General features: G+C 35.7%; 1 protein-coding gene across 2 annotated transcripts in view; it reads right to left on the bottom strand.

The window, feature by feature from the left end:
- SCYL2 (SCY1 like pseudokinase 2) overlaps positions 1 to 20302 on the bottom strand; it is a 56673-nt gene that overhangs the window by 28252 nt on the left and 8119 nt on the right. For both annotated transcript variants that reach the window (XM_082349617.1, XM_082349618.1), the window contains exons 2-3: positions 13132 to 13336; positions 3581 to 3738 (exon numbers count right to left, since the gene is read on the bottom strand). In XM_082349617.1, the coding sequence (XP_082205743.1) occupies positions 3581 to 3738; positions 13132 to 13308 (335 nt within the window). In that variant the 5' untranslated portion in view covers positions 13309 to 13336. The remainder of the gene's footprint in view (positions 1 to 3580; positions 3739 to 13131; positions 13337 to 20302) is intronic.

Genomic DNA, 20302 nt, shown 5'->3' with positions numbered 1-20302 from the left:
GAAGGCCTTATTATCTTTCACGAATATTTATTTCCATCATCATTACAAACAGTTACACACCAGAAGGGCTATATCCTCTCTCAAGGACCACCTCCCCCAACCGTAGCTGTTTACTAGCCATTCACCTCCTACCCTTTTACTACCACCACCTAACCTAGCTTCCCAGTATCTTTAATCAACAAATTTGAAGTATTCAGTCCTGACTACACTTTATTCCTGTCTTTCTCCCTACTAACTCAACAATAAACTATCGCCCTTACTACCCTTTACTGGGCAAACCCTTATTAACCCTGTAGATGCCATCACAGGTTTCTTTTACTCTCTTGCTTATGTCGTCAGCTGAAGGAAAAAATAGAAAACCCAAGTCTCTGTAGACTCATAGCCTAAAGATACATAGTATACTTTATTTAACCTTGCTCTTTTTATTTTTCAAGAACATCCCTTCATAGCCCTCTTATACTAACTCCTCATTCCATTAACTCCTTATTCCTTTACCTACTACTCATCTATTATCCACGTTCTATCTTGAAAAAGTAAAGTTCATCGAACATGAATGATCTCATTTCCCTACACTTTACCTCAGTATATTAGTGATTTGCAACTATCCTCCTGAAATTTCCTTTGAGTTCCTCCTATGGGACTTTATTCACATAAATGTGAATGTCATGTCTTCTCTGCTGGGTTCCTTTCTAGCTTCCAAACTGCCATCCTACTGAAATTATTGAATATCACTAACAACCTCTCACTAGTCAAATGCAATGGATTCTTCTCAGTCCTTATTTCCTTTTTATTCGGTGGTCCCCAGTGTTAGGGAGTCCTTTCTTCCCTCCTTTGGCTTCCATGTTGCCAATTTTCCTCCTGTCATACGACATGATCCTTCCCATTTCTTTTGCTGGCTCTTCTTTCCCCGCTACATTTCAAGTCCTGTCCTCACTACTCTGCTCTTTTGACTCATGCTCTTGAAATTCATTTTTTTTCATGGTTTTAATTACTGCCTATATTTTACTCACCCCCATATACATCACCAACTCTGAACTTTCACCTGGATTACTTTTCTTTTTATTTATTTAAAAAATTTTTTTGATGTAGACCATTTTTAAAGTCTTTATTGAATTTGTTACAATACTGCTTCTGTTTTATGTTTTGGTTTTTTGGCCCTGAGGCATGTGGGATCTTAGCTCCCCAACCAGGGTTTGAACCCGCACCCCCAGCACTGGAAGGCAAAGTCTTAACCACTGGACTGCCAGGGAAGTCCCTGGATTATTTTCTATAGCACATTTCTTTTGGATGATTCCAGTGTCATCTCCACATTACTAAGTCATTAAAAACCAGAAGTTATTTTTTTCCTTCCCTAACCAGAAGTTATTTTATTCCTTCCCTAAAGGGTTCCTATTTCTATCAATGCTACTGCAATTTTTACAACCTATCAATGAAAATGCCTTAAAGTAATCTTTGAATTATCTCTCTTCATGAATGCCAATAAAGCCCTAGTCCTATAATATTTAAATCACTATAAAAGAAGCTGTAGGGACAGAGAAAGATATAAAACACTGGCCTTTCTCCCTTCAAGAGACTTAAAATGTAATTATCAAATACAAGTTAGGGACTTCCCTGGTGGCGCAGTGGTTAAGAATCCACCTGCCGATGCAGGAGACACAGGTTAGATCCCTGCTCCGGGAAGATCCCACATGCCGCAGAACAACAAAGCCCCTGCACCACAACTACTGAGCTTGTGCTCTAGAGCCCGCGAGTCACAACTACTGAGCCCACGTGCCACAACTACTGAAGCCCACGCGCCTAGAGCCCGTGCTCCACAACGAGAAGCCGCCACAATGAGAAGGCTGCGCACCGCAACGAAGAGTAGCCCCTGCTCGCCGCAACTAGAGAAAGCCCACACACAGCAACGAAGAGCCAACGCAGCCAAAAATAAGTTAATTAATTAATTAATTATTTTAAAAAATCCTACTTTATCCTCAGTCGGCTAAATATTGAGTTACCATATGATCCAGCAAGTTGGCTCCTAGGTTGTACACCCGAGGGAAATGAAAACATATGTCCACACAAAAACTTGTAAACAAATGTTCACAGCAGCAGTATTCATAAAAACCAAAAAGGAGAAACAACTCAAATGCCCATCAACTGATGAACAGGTAAACAAAATGTGCTATATTCATACAATGGAATATTAAAAAAAAAAAAAAAAGAAATACAAGTTAAAATAACAAAGGTGGGTAGGTTCTGATAGGTGACACTATAACTACTGATAGAAAACACTCTAGAGGAAATAGCACAAACAAGCATGGAGTCAGGAAAGCTCAGGACAAGTGTGACCAACAAAACTTAGTCCACTTTGAGATAGAGGGTGCATAGTAGTGAGTGTTATGTAAGAAGACAACAACTATAGTCTTCTTCTGGGTTTATTTACACAAAGAAGGGCAGTAAAATATTATCATGATAAGAGACATAAAATAAGTATATTTCTGGGTAGGCACAGCATAGGCTCAGGAATCAGGGTGCCATAACTATGTGGTTTACGTAGTAGCAGCTCCAATACTCAGTTCTTCTATATAGTTGTTGAGAATTAAATGAGTTAAACAAATATAAAAAATTTAGTACAGTTTTTCACATGGTAAATATTAGATTTTTTTCTTTTAGGTTGAAAGAAAAGATCTTGTACCTTTGGGGGAAGTGAGTAAGTGACAGTGGGTTACTGAAGATTCTAAAGTAAGAACTATGTAGAAATCCAAAATATAAAATAGATAAAAGCCAAACTGTCCTGGTTGAAGGGAGATGGAAAGCCTGGGCCCCTGCCAGCTAGGTTCCTCCTCCGGCCTCTTCTTTCCTTATCCTTAAAATCCTAGGGTCCACAGAACGCATTGGCAAACCATTTGGTTAAGATCTGATTTAAGAGAGGGGAATACAGTCTGCTAAGTAGGAAGGAAGGAATAAATTAGGGGTTATGAGTAATATGGAAAAGATTTATATAGCTGGGTATCTAAAGGAGTTATTAAAAGCACCAAGGCTTGAGGATCCAGTTAAGATTACACAACATAAATTCTATTTTCTTGTTATTCTCAGCAACAGTTCCCAAGCTCACCTTGAGAAAAAGAGATAGTAGACTAACTGAGGACTATGGACTGACATACTGGACATAGTAAAGGTTAAACGTCTAGAACAGTATTACCTGGAATACACATAAAAATAGCCTCTGAATATTGAATCAATGAAAAGGGGGCAATGAATTCTAGCAAATTAACAAGAAAAATTACTTTCAGGCAGGGACTGTATTCTATACTCTCACATCTTCCATTTGGACTGCTGTAGTCTTGAACATAGGGTAAACAAATACAGACTCATGGTAAATGTTAAGAAAACTTTTATTAATATTTCAAAAAGAGACATATACATAGAATATGCAAATAAATTTCAAAGAAGTAACTAATCCATAAGAACTCAACACTCAGTTGATAAGAACTTTTCACTGACAGTATACTGTATAGATAGATTTCAAACATAAAGTTTTTTTTAAAAAAACTATTTGTTTAGGAAGTCTCTTATGTAAGTTTTCATAAAAATTTACCTGGATTCTTCTAAAGGATGCTGGACAGTAAGAAGTCGAGGGTGTCGTAGTCGAGTTAACTGTTGGACTCCTCGTTTTAGAGAATCGATGATTTGATCCTTTTCAAATTTTTGATATTTGTCAATCAGCTTTTTATCAAAGACAAAAACAGCTACTTCCTAATGAAAGAAATGTGTAACTAATTAATCAAGAATATATAAAAGCAATAAAATTTTATTTGATCGTCACAACAGTCTACAAATAGAAATAACTAAAACTAATGGTGCATTTTAGCACCATTGTAATACTTTTCTGATATTAAAAAGTTGGTTTCTTCATAATTACTAAATTTAAATATTTTTAGAGGTATGAGACTAAGAACCCTCATCTAAGGAGAACACAGGAAAATCTCCATCTTTGAACTCTGGTATCAGAGATACACACAAACTGTGTGTAATGTGTTGTCTCCTATGTAGTAATCTCTTATTTTACTGGAATTCAAATAAAAGTTAAAATGTTAAAAAATTCAAAATGCTTTTCATAGTGATAACCCTGGATTATACTACAAAATCTTGAAATGCTTTTTAAAAGAAACGTCTTGTATGTCAGGGAGTGCTTATTTATACAAAAACTCAATTTGTAAGCATCTTTTACATATGAATAACCCACACCCTTTCTCTCTCTCCTCTTGTTAAGGGCAGTAACTGGGAATGGTTACCAGCACAGGAAATGGCTCCCCTATCGCCTCTCTGAGATCAGTCACAGCTTATTTTATACTATTAAAAGCACACAACCTCCTTAACCACCTTCTCTCTTTCATTCTCTCTCAGTTACACAAAGAAAACAGTTCCCATCCAGTTACCTAATCTTAACAAATCAGTCAAAAAATAGCCATATTGATAGGTGATATATTACAACTGCGTAATACATCAGTGATGCTGCTAGCTCTCCATCGTAAACGCAAAGAAAACTGATAAAGTTGGAAGTAAAATTAGCAAAGAATCAATGCTAGCCCTCCAAAATTCTATGGAAGATTCTGAATGACTCTTTCAGAGCTCTATGTCTCTTTCAAAGGCTTTTAATTAAACCTACTACTACTCAACTATCTTTTGAGTTGATACCAAGACAGTATCTTTCCATTTTATTGCTGTTCTCTTCTAATTATTTTTGCTACATTATGATTATTGCCTTCACAAGTTAGCCTGGCAACCTATTTACATGACGGAGATTCACTGCAGAAATCCAAATCAGTAAATTCCTCAAAACAAAACTTGTTTTAAGTTGGAGCCTCCTTATACATATATAGATGAGTTAATGATTTTAGAGGAGTAAGTCTCTGAAAAGTTATAAAGTAAAGGGACTATTTTAGTAACTCAAATTGAACACCCCATTCCCCAAGCACCTGTGTACTTTTTAGGAATTATTCCACTCCTCACAGCAACCCATGAGACAAGTTATTATCCTCACTTCACAGATGAGGACACTGTGGAAAAGATAAACATATTATCTAAGATCTCACAATTGGTAAGATGAAGAACCAAGATTCAAACCCAGTCAGTCCAGCTCTAGGGGTCACTTTCTTAGCCAATATTACCATTCTGTCTCCCCAGAAATAACAGGGCCAATAAATAAGACCCTAGTAAAACATGATATATGCCTCCAGGAAAACTATTTGAGTGAGAGCTTTAAATAGCACTCATATATATATTGCCTTCACAAGTTAACCTGGCATATACATATACACATACACACACACACACACAAACACAAAATATTAGCTCTTTTGATCATTTTGAGACACAGAACAAACAGGAGCTAAGAGCATTATGTAATATTAATTTGAACTAAAAACAAATGACCTACAAGTTCAAGTTCCCATCTCATTATTCATGCGTACAATTTTATTTTAGTAAGTGTTCCAACATATTTTATAAATGCATCTAATTTAAATGTGTTTATTTTTTCAAGATGTTTTAAGTTTTTACAAAAAGATTACATGAAGTAACTTCTGAGCTCCTACAGATTCACCACTCTAAAGGCAGAACATTACAGTTCATAAAGAAAAAGAAAAACACAACTCTCAGATATTCATTTATTGTTTTAGGTCAAAAATGAAAGATTCCTACACAGATCAGAAAAGGTTATCAACTATCTTAAAAAGATTTTCTTTGTTCGGATCAGTTAATTAAAATTAACCAATGTCAACAAAGTAATGACTAGTTAACTAACCTTTAGGCCTCATACTGACTCCCTAAAAGAAAACTCTTAGCCTGCACCTTGAAACCTTTCAAGAGAATAGACTATCATCTAATTTCTAAATTTGTCTTTCCTCTACTACTTCACTATACTACCCCCTCTGCTAACACATATCACTTGTATAAAAATCCTATCCGTCTATACCTATATGTATATTACAAGCTTCTTGAAGAAAGAAACCATGCCATAAGTGTCTCTGTACCCACCACAGGATCTTCACCTAAAAGATACTCAGATGTTCATTGCCTACTGATGGTCAATAAAGATAAGCAACTAGTAGAAGCATTTCATTATCATGTTGAATTAAAACCGTTTTCAACTTTTCATTATGAAAATTTTCAAATATACAAAAAAAATGAGGTAGTGCAATCATCCAATATATCTTCCGCTTAAGATTCAACAACTGTTAACGCTAATTACAATGTGAGGCTGTTTTTGCAAAATTACAAATAATACCAAATACAAAATAATGTAAGCAACATTTGGCACTCTATTGTTTATTCACTTCATAGTTTTTAAAATACATTGGCAAAGAGAGTTATCTATAAATAAAAAGTATTTTTTCTCAATAGCCTATCTTTAAACAAAAAAGGCTGTGAAATAAATTATCTTTTCTAAAAATTAATATTTGTCATAATGGAGGCTGTGTCTTTTGATATAGACCTAATTTATAATTTTTAAAAGCTACTTTGCTTACTATAACTACAAAGTTGAACTCTCACTGAAAACAAGATAATTTAAGTAATAAAATCTGAGTTAGTATACACCAATGTGTCTAGGATTCCCTAATAGCAATCATGAACTCCACTAACCTATTCCTCAGAGCCACCAGAGATGGTTTTTGAAACACAGACATTCCCTGAAATCCTTTATTTTACGGGCCTTTCAGGACTGGCTGGTGGTAACTCCAAGCATCATGTTCTTCACTTTTTTGTGTGTGATTTTGGGACAATGTTCCTTTCTCAAAACAATAAAACAAAATCTAAGTTTTTATTTAGATTAAGTTAAAAATAAGTTGAGATGACTGAGGGATAACAAGATATACTCATTAAAATTACTAGAGATAGTCTATGATCATTTTTGATCTAAGCAACTTGACTTGCACATTCACCTTTGCACAATGGTTTCCTTTACATTAAAGCTGTTAATATTTTAGAATTTAACTATTTATAATAATTTAATTATGCCTCTGTCTACACAGTATTAGCAAGCTTTACCCCATGAACACTGGCATCTAGAATAACATAATGTAAATTCTGTAATAAGGAAGGGACTGTGTCCAAGCCTACATGTGGTAGAGTGGATAAATATGAATAGGTAAATTTTTACTGCATAATTTAAAAAAATAGATCAATCTTTATTATCCTCATATGAATAGCAATTTAACTAGGGGTGTTACGAAGCTTATGAAGCAAGGCAAAAGAAATAGGCCAACAAATATGACTTTAAAGGCAAAATAAGACTGAAGTTGCCTTATTTTTTTAAAAAAGAACTACTCCAAAACTGGATAAAAAAGATTGTAGTAAATGTGTGACACTAGAAGACGCCTAATAAATGTTAAATCCATTTGAAGAGTAGTCACCTGGCAACACAGAATCTTGTGTCAAGATAAACAGAAATGCTCAATAAATAAATGCGTTAATAGCCTGAGAACCAGGCAAAATTTTATATATAAACATACATACACACGCACGTATTTTTTAAAACATTTTCCCCCCAAATAAATCCCTTGGCTTGACATAGGAGAGTTGAAAGAGATTTCAAAATGTTGAGCTATTCTTCTACTTGAAAAGAAGTAGAAGTTATATATACAGGTGGGACAGAAACTATTTATGTAGTGCTTTTATTACAAATTATTTAAATATATTAGCAGCCTTTATAGTTATAGTATTCCTATCTAACAGATATGGTGATGGTATTTCCATTTTAAAGGACATATATATGAAGCAAACATTTCTCACTTATATATACAGTTTGACCAAAAAAAATTTCCCTTTAATGATTTGTTTAAATAAAGTCTAATTAAAAATTTTAGAAAAGCTAATGAAATCCAGTGCAGAGCATTTGTCTCAGAAATCTCTCTTAAATATTCTTTAAAAAGGAAATAAGGATATGTTTGAAAAGAGTCTATGTTTATAAAACCATTTTAGTCCTAAATATGCTACTCTGCAGAAAGACTAAGTCAGTTTCAAAGCTATAAGAGAAATACAGCAGAATAAACTCTAAGCCCAGCAACTATCTACTAGACATTACAAAAGTTCAAGAGGTAGGGGAGCAGGAAATATTTCACTGAATTTTCAAAAATTAAATAGCCCTTTTTAGTTCAAAAGACTACCTGTGGAAAGGTTTGGGCAGAGATGTGGAGAACTATAACTGCTGGTGGATGTGTACATTGGTACAAACACTCTGGAAAGCTTTTTGGCACTGAACAAATACATACACTATTACCTAGCAATTCCATATCTAGGTAACATGTCATATATGCCAACAGCACACAACAATGTTCACAGCAGTACTCTATATATCAATGAAAAGAAAAATTGTTATGTTCAACTACATAGATGTATTTCATGAAAATAAATTTAAGAAAAGGGAGCCAAACACAAAAGTACATGCCATGGTTCCACCTAAACAAAATTCAAAAACTGGCAAGATTATTCCTAAGTGTCAAAGGACAGGAGAGCAGTTACCCCTGGAGAGAAGGGGCGGGGTTGGGGTGGGGGGAGGTAATAAATGTGAAGAGACATGAGTATTAGCAATGTTTTCTTGATACGGATGCTGGTTACACAGGTGTGTTCACTGTGAACATTCAGAAAGCTGCTCACTCATGATTTGTGCACTATTCCATATGTGAGTTCTTAAAAATACGTTTATATTTTAAAAATTAGACAATTTAAATTCCCTAAATGTCACCTTGAAATGTTTTATAGCATCTCTAGAAAGACATTCTAGGAAGAGTAATGGTTAAGAACTAAGAGCTGCTTCTAAATAAACACTCAAAAAGGAAACTAAATAGCACTTGAGCCTAAATAGTAGCTTTGAGTGCTAATAAGCTATATTTAAAGATCTATCCATTTCAGCATGTTTACATGCTGTATTTGGTTAAGTTTATCGAAATAATAACTTTTAAAAATCTTAACGGCTCATTTTATATACAAAACTGGTCTAAGAAATTTATTTTACTGCAAAAAATCAACTATACTCTTGTCTTGAAGATTCTTAGAATTCTTAATTTCACTTTCATAAATTATTCACTATGAGGTGTTTCTTCAATGAATGTCTTTCAAAAATAATAAAAAGCAACAGAAATTGGTTTTTGGAAGCATAAAGACAGAATAGTAATACAGATGTCCAATCAGGTACAATGAAGGCACAAGTAACCAGGCGCAAGTAACTTTTTATTTATCAATTCTTTATCTTGCTGCATTCCAAGTTTCATAAATATGTACTTTTTCTCATCAGTTTCGTAGGTGCTATTGTTACTACTCTTCTAAGACGGCTTCAAACATTTAGGTTAAAAAGTTAAAAGTTGGGTCTTCCCTGGTGGCACAGTAGTTAAGAATCCGCCTGCCAATGCAGGGGACACGGGTTCGAGCCCTGGTCCAGGAAGATCCCACATGACGCGGCGCAACTAAGCCTGTGTGCCACAACTACTGAGCCTGCGCTCTAGAGCCCGGGAGCCACAACTACCAAGCCCACGCGCCACACTACCAAAGCCCATGCACCTAGAGCCTGTGCTCCGCAACAAGAGAAGCCACTGCAATGAGAAGCCTGCGCATCACAAAGAAGAGTAGCCCCAGCTCACCGCAACTAGAGAAAGTCCGTGTGCAGCAACGAAAACCCAACGCAGCCAAAAATAAATAAAAATAAATTTTAAAAAGTTAAAAGTTCTACATGATCCGAAAATTATAATTAATCATGTACTAATGTGAACTTGAAATAACCCTAGGAAAAAATACACAGATAATCTTTAAAGGGGTATGCAAACCCAAAAAATACTAATACAAGGATTCTTTTAACTTGGAAATACTGTTGTGTTTTTTGTTGTTGTTGTTGTTGTTGGGTTTTTTTTGGACAATGTGAAATTATGATACTTTTTTTGAAGATCATGTAAAAAAAGTGAAATGGGGGAAAAGAACAAGATTTAAACTTTAAATGCAATGGTTTAAATACCATGGTATTTATTTCACTGCCATGTAACAACAGAAAACACTTTCATATTTTTAACTATTAAAACCAGGTATGAGAGCTTCCCTGGTGGTGCAGTGGTTAAGAATCCGCCTGCCAATGCAGGGGACATGGGTTCGAGCCCTGGTCAAGGAAGATCCCACATGCCGCAACTAAGCCCGCGCTCCCCAACTACTGAAGCCCACATGCCACAACTACTGAAGCCCGTGTGACACAACTACTGAAGCCCACGCGCCTAGAGCCCATGCTCCGCAACAAGAGAAGCCACCACAATGAGAAGCCCGCACACCACAATGAAGAGTAGCCCCACTCGCGGCAACTAGAGAAAGCCCACGCACAGCAATGAACACCCAACACAGACAAAAATAAATAAATAAATAAATTTATTTAAAAAAAAAAAACAGGTATGAGAATCTCCTAGCCCAAAGTCTCTTACCCGATGTTTACCTCAAAGTCAAATTTGAGATCATATATTCTACTATAAAACACAACTACAATCAAGTACACTGTATGCTAAATCAAATAAAGCTGAGAGGGTAAGAAAGATGCCTTCAGTCTCAATGTCCCTTTAAGGGGGAAGAAAAGGACTAGCAGAGTATCCTTTTCCATTATTTTTCTCCCAGTTTCTCTAAAATCAGCACTGTCCAATAGAACTTTCAGTGATGATAGAAAGTTCTATACCTGCACTGTCCAATATGGTAATATGAGCCACATGTGGCTATGGAGCATTTGAAATGTGACTAGTCCAATAAAGAAACTGCATTTAATCTTATTAAATTTTAATTAATTGAAAAAGCCATATATAGCTTATGGCTACCATATTGTATTAAGTATAGCTCTAGATTATCTATTTTCTCTGATTCCCTTTTAATAAAAATGAGGCTATTGAAAAAAGAACTAAAACTTTTCAATTAAGGGAGAAATTCAAACGAGGCTTCAGTGCCAAAGTGGTTAGAGACTTAGCTATTCCTTAAGGAATTAGCCAGCAGTCCAGACAGGATACTCAGAGTTCTGACCCTCTGAGGTCTGAAAGAGGCAAAAGAAAATTCAAATACCATATCCACAGAGAGCAATGATATATTCTAAAACTACCTTTTTCCTCAAAGCAATAAATTTGGGGAAAAAAAGGAATACAGTTAAAGTTTCATAAGAGAACTCAGGTCCGGAAGTCAGCAGTTGAGAAATGCTGTATTAATGTATAATATCTAATCAACTATCTATTATTTGTGCCTGGTTCTCATGTTCTGTGAGCAACAACAGAAGCTCCAACATTAACAGAGGATTTCAGCATATGAACTAATGATATAAACACAAACACCTAGAACTCTTTTGGTTAAGGACAAAGACACTATATTATGTTATCACGTCCTTAATAAACAATGCAAAATTTAGTAAATTTGGTGTTCTTTCATTTTCCCTTTATATAATTGATTATAAAAGCAATTTGTGCTGGTGTTGGAGGTTGGTCATTTATATAACTTCATGACCTCATTCATAACTTTTTAAGTAATCAATACTCAAGAAACCATTTATTTTTGGGATGAGCTCTTGGTGAAAGAGAAAACAATGTTCAAAAATGACCAATCAGGGCTTCCCTGGTGGCGCAGTGGTTGAGAATCCACCTGCCAATGCAGAGGACACGGGTTCGAGCCCTGGTCTGGGAAGATCCCACATGCCGCAGAGCGGCTGGGCCTGTAAGCCACAACTACTGAGCCTGCGCATCTGGAGCCTATGCCCCGCAACAAGAGAGGCCGCGATAGTGAGAGGCCCGCGCACCGCAATGAAGAGTGGCCCCCACTTGCCGCAACTAGAGAAAGCCCTCACACAGAAATGAAGACCCAACACAGCCATAAATAAATAAATAAATAGATAAATAAATAAATAAATTTTTAAAATGACCAATCAATATTTAAGATAAAGATCAACTTTGGACTTAAAGACTTCTAACCAAATGGCAATAAAAACAAGATTTACAGGTCAGGTACAAACCACATACCAGCAATCTATCATAGAACCAAGATTCCTCCTTCATAAAAGGATAACCAAAGCCAATTCCGTCTTTAATATACTTGTTTGGGAAATAAGTTGATTTTGGAAAAGTCACAATGCATACCCACAATTGTACAATTTTGATAGTCATTGGAAAATATGTGTATTAAATCCCACGTCTTAAATTCAATATGTTTCACGTATAGGGAAGTAAAAGTACTTTTGGAAACAGTGATTTTTCTTCTTTGATTCTTCTTTTTAAAGAACATATTTCCACAAAGGTTTTAAACCTGGAGATTTTTCAATTCTTTAACAATTCCAACAGAAAGTTGTTAGTAAAATTTAACACTAACAATCCTCCACATTTCTAAGAACCGTCTGTTGGTCTCTTAAGTCAAATAAAAATAAAAATAAAAATACAACTCGTTCAAACTACTCTTCACTAAAAGAAGTTTTAAAATAACTTTTAAATCAATATACCCTCAAACATACTACTGATTATATGCCACAAATGTATCCCCTGATGGTAAAAACTATAGTGTTAATAAATATGAAAAAATATTATAGAAGTCTATTTTCTATAAGGCTATAGAATAAAAGAGGGAATAAGGATGCTTAAAAAAAGAATGTTAGAAAAATTTAACTGAGTATTTTGTCATAATGTATTGATAAAGATAAAAAGGAACATGGCAATTTTTATTCTAAAACACTTTGCTAAAAGAGGGAGGAGATATGGGGATATATGTATATGTATAGCTGATTCACTTGGTTATAAAGCAGAAACTTAACACACAATTGTAAAGCAATTATACTCCAATAAAGATGTTTAAAAAAAATTAAAAAACCCCACTTTGCTAAATATTAAAATCTAATACACTCATTTGTACAACTGATATGTTTGTTATTAAGTAAACAAAATTAAAGTACAAGATGAGATGATATATCAAACAATGTATTTGTAACCAGGAGATTCAAGGGCATGTTTAAAAGCATTTGTTTCTCTATGACTTCATTAGATGAAATGACAACTAAAGAACCCATTACTTTTAGCATTTCTTAACATAAAAATGCATACATGCACATTATGGTACTTATTAGCATGTGTGTTCTTTCCAACTGGACTCTAAACTAAAACTTACCTGCTTTGTTGACTTTTTTGTGCCATTAAAAATCTTCCAAGCTAGCCCACTGCCACCACTGGCAATGTGTCGACCAACATCGAATTCTCTAGTGACAGGATTTCCCATCACAGCACTAGTGACATCAGCTGTTACTTTTGTAACAGTACTCTTCAACTTATTAAGCATGGACTCCATGGCTGCAATTCTGGGTAGTTATTGTTACCTAGAAACATAGGGGGATAGGAGAGCACAGATCATTTGTTTTTACTTCTTTATTTATTCATTATTTAGTCTGAAAGCTTAATATACCCCCAAACAATGAGCAAAACAATCTTATAGAAACAAAAGCTATATGTTAGTTTTGCCTTCAGAGAACCCAATATACTTGAATGCAAATTTAAGTCTAGGAACCAAACTGTGCTTCAACCTCAATTGTCACAGACCAATAAGAGAAAAGACATATTCACATTGACACTAACATGAATGTTGCTCAACTATATAACATGGTCCATATTATAAGACCCTTTAAGACTTAAAGTGGTGTAGAGGGTCTGAATCTTTCTTCACAGTAAAAAAAAAACTATATAAAACCTGAAAGGCTCTAATGTTATACTAAGCAATAAATTTGTATTTCATAAAAGTTTTGTCCACTATTAAAATAATCACTGTTGAACTATGAAATCACTTAAGAATATTTTCTAAACAAAAAGCTAAAGGACAATAACACATGAACAAGCAATAGGTAGTAAAATATTTTTCAGATTTTATACATTTCTGGTGACAATGGAGGAACAAACACTATATTTACCCTCCCTCCTCAACAACTAGAAACTGGACAAAATATATGAAACAAATGTTTTCAGATATTGAACAGGCAGCACAGGCCATGTGATCCCAGTGAGAAAGCAAACAAGGTGAATTCTAGGGTTGCCCCAGCTTTCTGCCTAGAGGCACACTGCAAACCATGGAGCAGACAAAAGAATCCCAAGTACAGTCTAACTGAATTAAGGAGTTGAGGAAAGAAATTGGAATTCAATGATGCTGAGATGGCTGGGACTTCTGAGATAGAATTTCAAAGAGAAGGGGGAAGAAGAGGAAAAAAATTTTTTTTAAGGAAAAAAATGAGAAGGGAACAGTGCTGAAAAAGAGCTCCAGAAATTGGCAGGGATCCCCCTGATGCTTTGTTGAATACTAAGATGCACATACATAGTGTGCAACTTCACCAGGTTGAAACGGAGCAGGACCCTATGGGGCCCTCTCAGGTGCAAATACTTTCTGTGTCCCCCCATTTCTTGTTTGTAGGAAATAGGCTTCATTCAGCCCCCTTGACCTTCCTTGAGTTCCAAAGGGCAAAATCAAACAATTGCTTATCAGGGAAGGGAGGGAATGCAGAAACAAAAGAGGAGCAGTCAAGAAACAATAATGCAGCCTCAGGGCAGGGTCCTGGTCCTCAAAGAATATACATAACACTACCTTTGAGTTCTTCTACAGGAACTAAGGCCCCACCCACCCAGGTAGAGGGTTATAACTTCAGGTAGAGCATGAGATTCCTGGAACACCACCTTGTTACCGCACCACCAACCAATCAGAAGAAAATCTGTACACAGTGGAAGATAAACTAGACTGATCCCCTCCCCAAATGATTCTCCCTTTAAAAACTTTCATGATCAAGCAGAATCTTTGGAGTTGGGTTTTTGGACACCAGTCTGCCATGTCCTCAAGTTGCTGGCCTCCTGAATAAAGCACCTTTCCGTTCTTACCAGCACTTGCCTCTCAAGTATTGGCTTTCAAGCAGCAAGCAGCCGAACCTGAGTTCAGTAAGAAGGTCAGACAAGGAACAACTAGCGAGCTGTGAGCTGAATAGTTACAGAGTTCATACAGGGCTGCAAATCTTTTAATTTTTCAAGCTAGAGTGGAGAGACCTCATTGATCACTAAAGGCATTCAGTAGAAACCCCAGAAGGACTATGCCTTGGTATAGAATAAACCATTCTTAAAGTATCCTAAACCTGCCCTAACAAACTAAAAAGCTAGCCTCAAATGATCAAACTAATCATAAATTACTTAACTGCTTACCAGAATGAAACCCAATACTCATGAAATGGAGACAAAAATAATTTCAGATACTAAGCAATACAACATTCACAATGTTCAGTATGCAATCAATAATTATCAGACATGCCAAGAAGCAAGAAAATGTGATCATAACCAAGACCAAAATCAGTCAATAAAAACAAACTCCAAAATGAGCTTATAGAATTAACAGCAAAGATATAAAAAACTATCGTATGTCCAAGTGAGACAGGAAGGAAGAGATCAGGGGACAACAGTTAAAAGAATGACACAGCCATTGAGGATATGACAAAAACTGGTTAGGCCCAAGATGGCAGAAGATCTGACTTCCCATAGACCTTGAGCCTCATTATATGCTCATTGTAATACATTAGAATGCTAAATGACACACCCACAGGTGCCATGACAGTTCTGAGGCTGACCATAAAAGGCCAAAAAGTGAGTGGTGGCCTAGTTCCTGGAAATCCCTGTCCCTTTCCCAAAATAGTTGAAATAATCCTCCCACTCATTAGCATATGAAATTACCCAGCCCATAAAAATTAACAACTTCATATCCCAGGGCCGCTCTCACTTTCTGAGACAGTCTGCATTCTGCCAATTTTAATGTTTATCTCTCTAAATAAACCTGCTTTCACTTTACTTTGGCTGGCTCTTGAATTCTTTCCATACAGGAAGCCAAGGAAGGACCCTCACTTGGCAGCCTGTCCTGGAACTCACCAGAGACCTGAGACATGACTATTCTCTTGCTTCTCTCTTCTCCTGCAAAACAAGTATTTAGAGGAAAGCACGACTATAATAAAAGGAAATGGAATATTAAAAAAAAATCAAATGAACACTCTAGAGACAAAAATATCTCAAATAAAAAACTCAGATGATATAATTACCAGATTAGACAATGTAGGAAAAAAAGATCAGTGAAACCTGAAGATACAGTAAAAGGCTGGGGAAAAAAATAAATGAACAAAGTCTCAGTGACCTGTGGGACAATATCACAGTCTAACATATATAACTGAATCTCAAAAATGAGGGGGAAAGGGGAGAAATAATATTTGAAAAATAGCCAAAAAATTTCCAAATTTGATGAAAACTATACAGCACCAAGAAATTCAATAAACACAAAGCAGGATGAACACAAAGAAAACCATGCCTAAATATGTCATATCAAATAGCTGAAAATCAGTGATTAAGAGAAAACTCTTAAAAGCAGCCAGAGAAAATAGGCAAATTATATACAGAGGAAAAAAGATAAGAATTTTCCCCAAACTTCTCATCAGAAACTATACAAGGCCAGGGAACAACTGAATAAGGTATGAAAAGAGCTAAAAGAAACTGCTGACGTAGAATTCTATAAGCCATGAGGGAAAGAAAAAAAAAAAAACTTTCAAAAATAAATGTGAAACAAAGACTTTTTCATGAAAACCTGAGATAATTTGTTGCCACCATATATTTACTATAAGAAGTACTAAAGGAAGCCCTTCAAACAGAAGGCAAAAGATACCAGATGGAAATCTGAATCTACAAAAGGAATGGAGGACTCTGAAAATAAAAATTATGCAGGTATATAAAAAACTTCTCATGTTATCTTTGAAAGACAACTGATCATTTAAAGCAAAAATAACAAAAATGTATTGTGCTTATAATATATGTAGAAGTAAAAATATGATAAAACAAACCACGGATAAGAGAGGGGAAATGGAGGGGGCTTCCCTGGTGGCACAGTGGTTAAGAATCCACCTGCCAATGCAGGGGACATGGGTTCGAGCCCTGGTCTGGGAAGATCCCACATGCCACAGAGCAACTGGGCCCATATGCCACAACTACTGAGCCTGCGCTCTGGAGCCTGCAAGCTACAACTACTGAAGCCCGCGCACCTAGAGCCCACGCCTCGCAACAAGAGAAGCCACTGCAATGAGAAGCCCGCACACCGCAACAAAGAGTAGCCCCTGCTCACCACAACTAGAGGAAGCCCATGCACAGCAACGAAGACCCAACGCAGCCAAAAATAAATAAATTTATAAAAAAAAAAGAGAGGGGGGAAATGGAAGTATATTTTTGAAATATTCTTATATGTGAGGTAGTATAACATCATTTGACGTTAGACTGTGGCATATTAAAGACATATCATAAACCCTAGAGTAATAACTAAAATAGTAAAGAGACAAAGCTAAAAAGCTAACAATGGAAATAAAATGGAATCCTAAAGTAAACTGAATTAATAAAAAAAAAGTAGGAAAAGAAGAAAGGAACAAAGAACAAATGTGAAAAACAGAAAATAAATAGCAAGATAATAAATTTGAATCCAACCATATAAATAATTACATTAAATGTAAATGATTTAAAATTCCGGTTAAATGGCTGAGACTATCAAACTAGATTAGAAAAGCAAGACCCAACTATATGCTGTTTATAAGAAACCCACTTTAAACACACTTTACAAGAGGATTTAAAACCAAAAAAATGTGAAAATATACAAGCTAGAGTGGCTATATTAATAACAGGCAGAACAGGCTTCAAGACAAAGAGGGACACTTCATAATGACAGAGTTGTCAACTCTCAAGAAGACATAACAATCTTAAATGTGTACACACTAAATAAGAGAGTTTCAAAATAAATGCAGCAAAAATTGACAGAATTGAAAGAAGAAATAGACAAATCCACAAGTGTAGTTGGAGACTTCATGGGTCCTTTCTCATTAGCAAATGGACAGAGAGACCAAGTAGACAGAAAATCAATAAGGACGTAGAAGACTTGAACACTATCAAATAACCTGACCTAAAACACCACTTTACAAAAGCAGAATGCGTTTTGTTTTCATATGTACATGGAATATTCACTAAGATAGACCATATGCTGGGCCATAAAACAAGTCTCAAAATACTTAAAACTACTGAAATAATACAAAATACGTTCATTGACCACAATGAAATTAAGCTAGAAGTCAGTGATAGATAAATATCTAGAAAAATGCAAATATCTGGAAATTAAACAATACTTCTAAATACCCAAGGGCTAAAAAAGAAATCACAGAGAAAATTTTTAAATATTTTGAAGTGAATGAAAATGAAAAATCTGTGGTATGTAGGCAAAGCAGTACCCCATAGGAAATTTATAGCTTTAAATGTTTATTTTAAAAAAATCCAAAATCAATGGTATAAGCTTCTATCTTAGGAAGCTAGGAAAAAAAGAGAAAAGTATACTCAAAATAAGTAGAAAGAAGGAAATAAAGAGTAGAAATCAATGGAACGACTGAATTTAATGTAATTTAATACTCTATTTAATAGAAAAATGAAAAAGAAAAATCAATGAAGCCACACACTTTTTTTTTTTAAAAGATAAACCTCTAGCTAAATTAAGAAAACTTTTAAAAACACAAATGACCAATATCAGAAATAGAAGAAATCCTATGGATGCTAATCCTATATAGAGCTTATAGATTCTAAATCAATCAGATATTATATTATGGATGATCTTATGCCAGCCAATTAATTCAACAACTTGGATAAAGTGAAAAAATTCCTTGGAAGGTACAACTACCATAACTGAAGAGAAAGTCAGAATAATCCTACCTAAAAGAAATGCAATTCATAACTACAGCTCTCACCACAAAGAAAACTCCAGGCTCGGATGGGTTCACTGCTGAATATTATCAAACATTTAAGGAAGAAATAATTCCAGGTCCATATAAGCTCTTCCAGAAAATAGAAGACAATAGAACACTTTCATATTCTATAGTCAGTATCACCCTGATACCAACACCAAATAATGACACAAGAAAACTTCATATCAATATACATCATCAACAGGTAAAAATCCTCAACAAGACATTAGCACATCCAACAAATCCAACCCCACAACAAAGTGGAATTTATCTCAGGAATGCATTGATTTAACACTCAAAAACAAATCCATGTCATTCACCATATTAACTGAATAATGGGTAATAGAAAATATATGATCATCTCAGTAAAGGCAGAAAAAATTTTTTGACAAAATTCAATACTCATTCACAATAAAAACTCTCAGCAAACTAAGAACAGAAAGGAACTTCCTCAACCTGATAAATGGCACCTTTGAATACCTATAGCTAATTTCACATTTAAAGATAAGAGATTAATCACTTTCTCCCTAAATTAGGGAACAAAGTAAGGATACCTACTTTTACCACTTCTATTCAGTATTCTAATGGAGGTCCTAGCCAAAGCAAAAAAAGAAAACAAAATAAAAGACATACATACCGGGAAGGAAGAAGTAAAATTCTTTATTCTCAACAACATGATCATGTACAGAGAAGTCAGAAGTAATCCACAAAAAAGCTACTGGAAGTAATATGTGAGTATAGCGTGATGGCAGAATACAAAAACAATACTTTTTTTAAAAAAGACTATTCTTATATTCTAGAAACAGACAACTGAACACTGAAATTTCAAAAATACCATTTTGAAGGGAGGAGTGGCCAAGATGGTGGAGTAGAAGGAACCTAAGCTTACCTTCTCTCTTGAGCACACCAAAATCACAACAATCTGCACAACCATCACTGAAAAAGATTGAAACCTACCCAAAAAGATCCTCTACAACTAAAGACATATAGACAGAACCATGAGACTGGTAAGAGGGGCAGACTCACGACATAATCAAATCTCATACCACCCTGGGGGGGGCGACCCACAAACTGGAGAAAAATTATATTACCAAGGTTCTCCCACAGGAGTGAGAGTTCTGAGCACCACATCAGCTCCCCAGCCCAGCGCTCTGGCACTGGGAAGAGAAGCCCCCAGAGCATCTGGCTTTGAAGGCGAGCAGGTCTCAACTGCAGGAGCTCCACAGGACTGAGGGAAACAGAGACTTCACTCTTAAAGGATGCACACAGGGACTTCCCTGGTGGCGCAGTGGTTAAGAATCTGCCTGCCAATGCAGGGGACATGGGTTCAATCCCTGGTCCAGGAAGATCCCACATGCCACAGAGCAACTAAGCCTGTGCACCACAACTACTGAGCCTGTGCTCTAGAGCCCATGCACCACAACTACTGAGTCCATGCGCTGCAACTACTGAAGCCCGCATGCTCCGGGGCCCACGTGCCGCAACTACTGAGCCTGCATGCTGCTACTACTGAAGCCC

The sequence above is a fragment of the Balaenoptera borealis genome (assembly GCF_965194805.1).
Source record: "Balaenoptera borealis genome assembly, chromosome: 13".
In the NCBI taxonomy this organism is placed as follows: domain Eukaryota; kingdom Metazoa; phylum Chordata; class Mammalia; order Artiodactyla; family Balaenopteridae; genus Balaenoptera; species Balaenoptera borealis.
The sequence above is the reverse complement of the archived record's forward strand: the minus strand, read 5'-3'. Positions and strand labels throughout refer to the sequence as shown.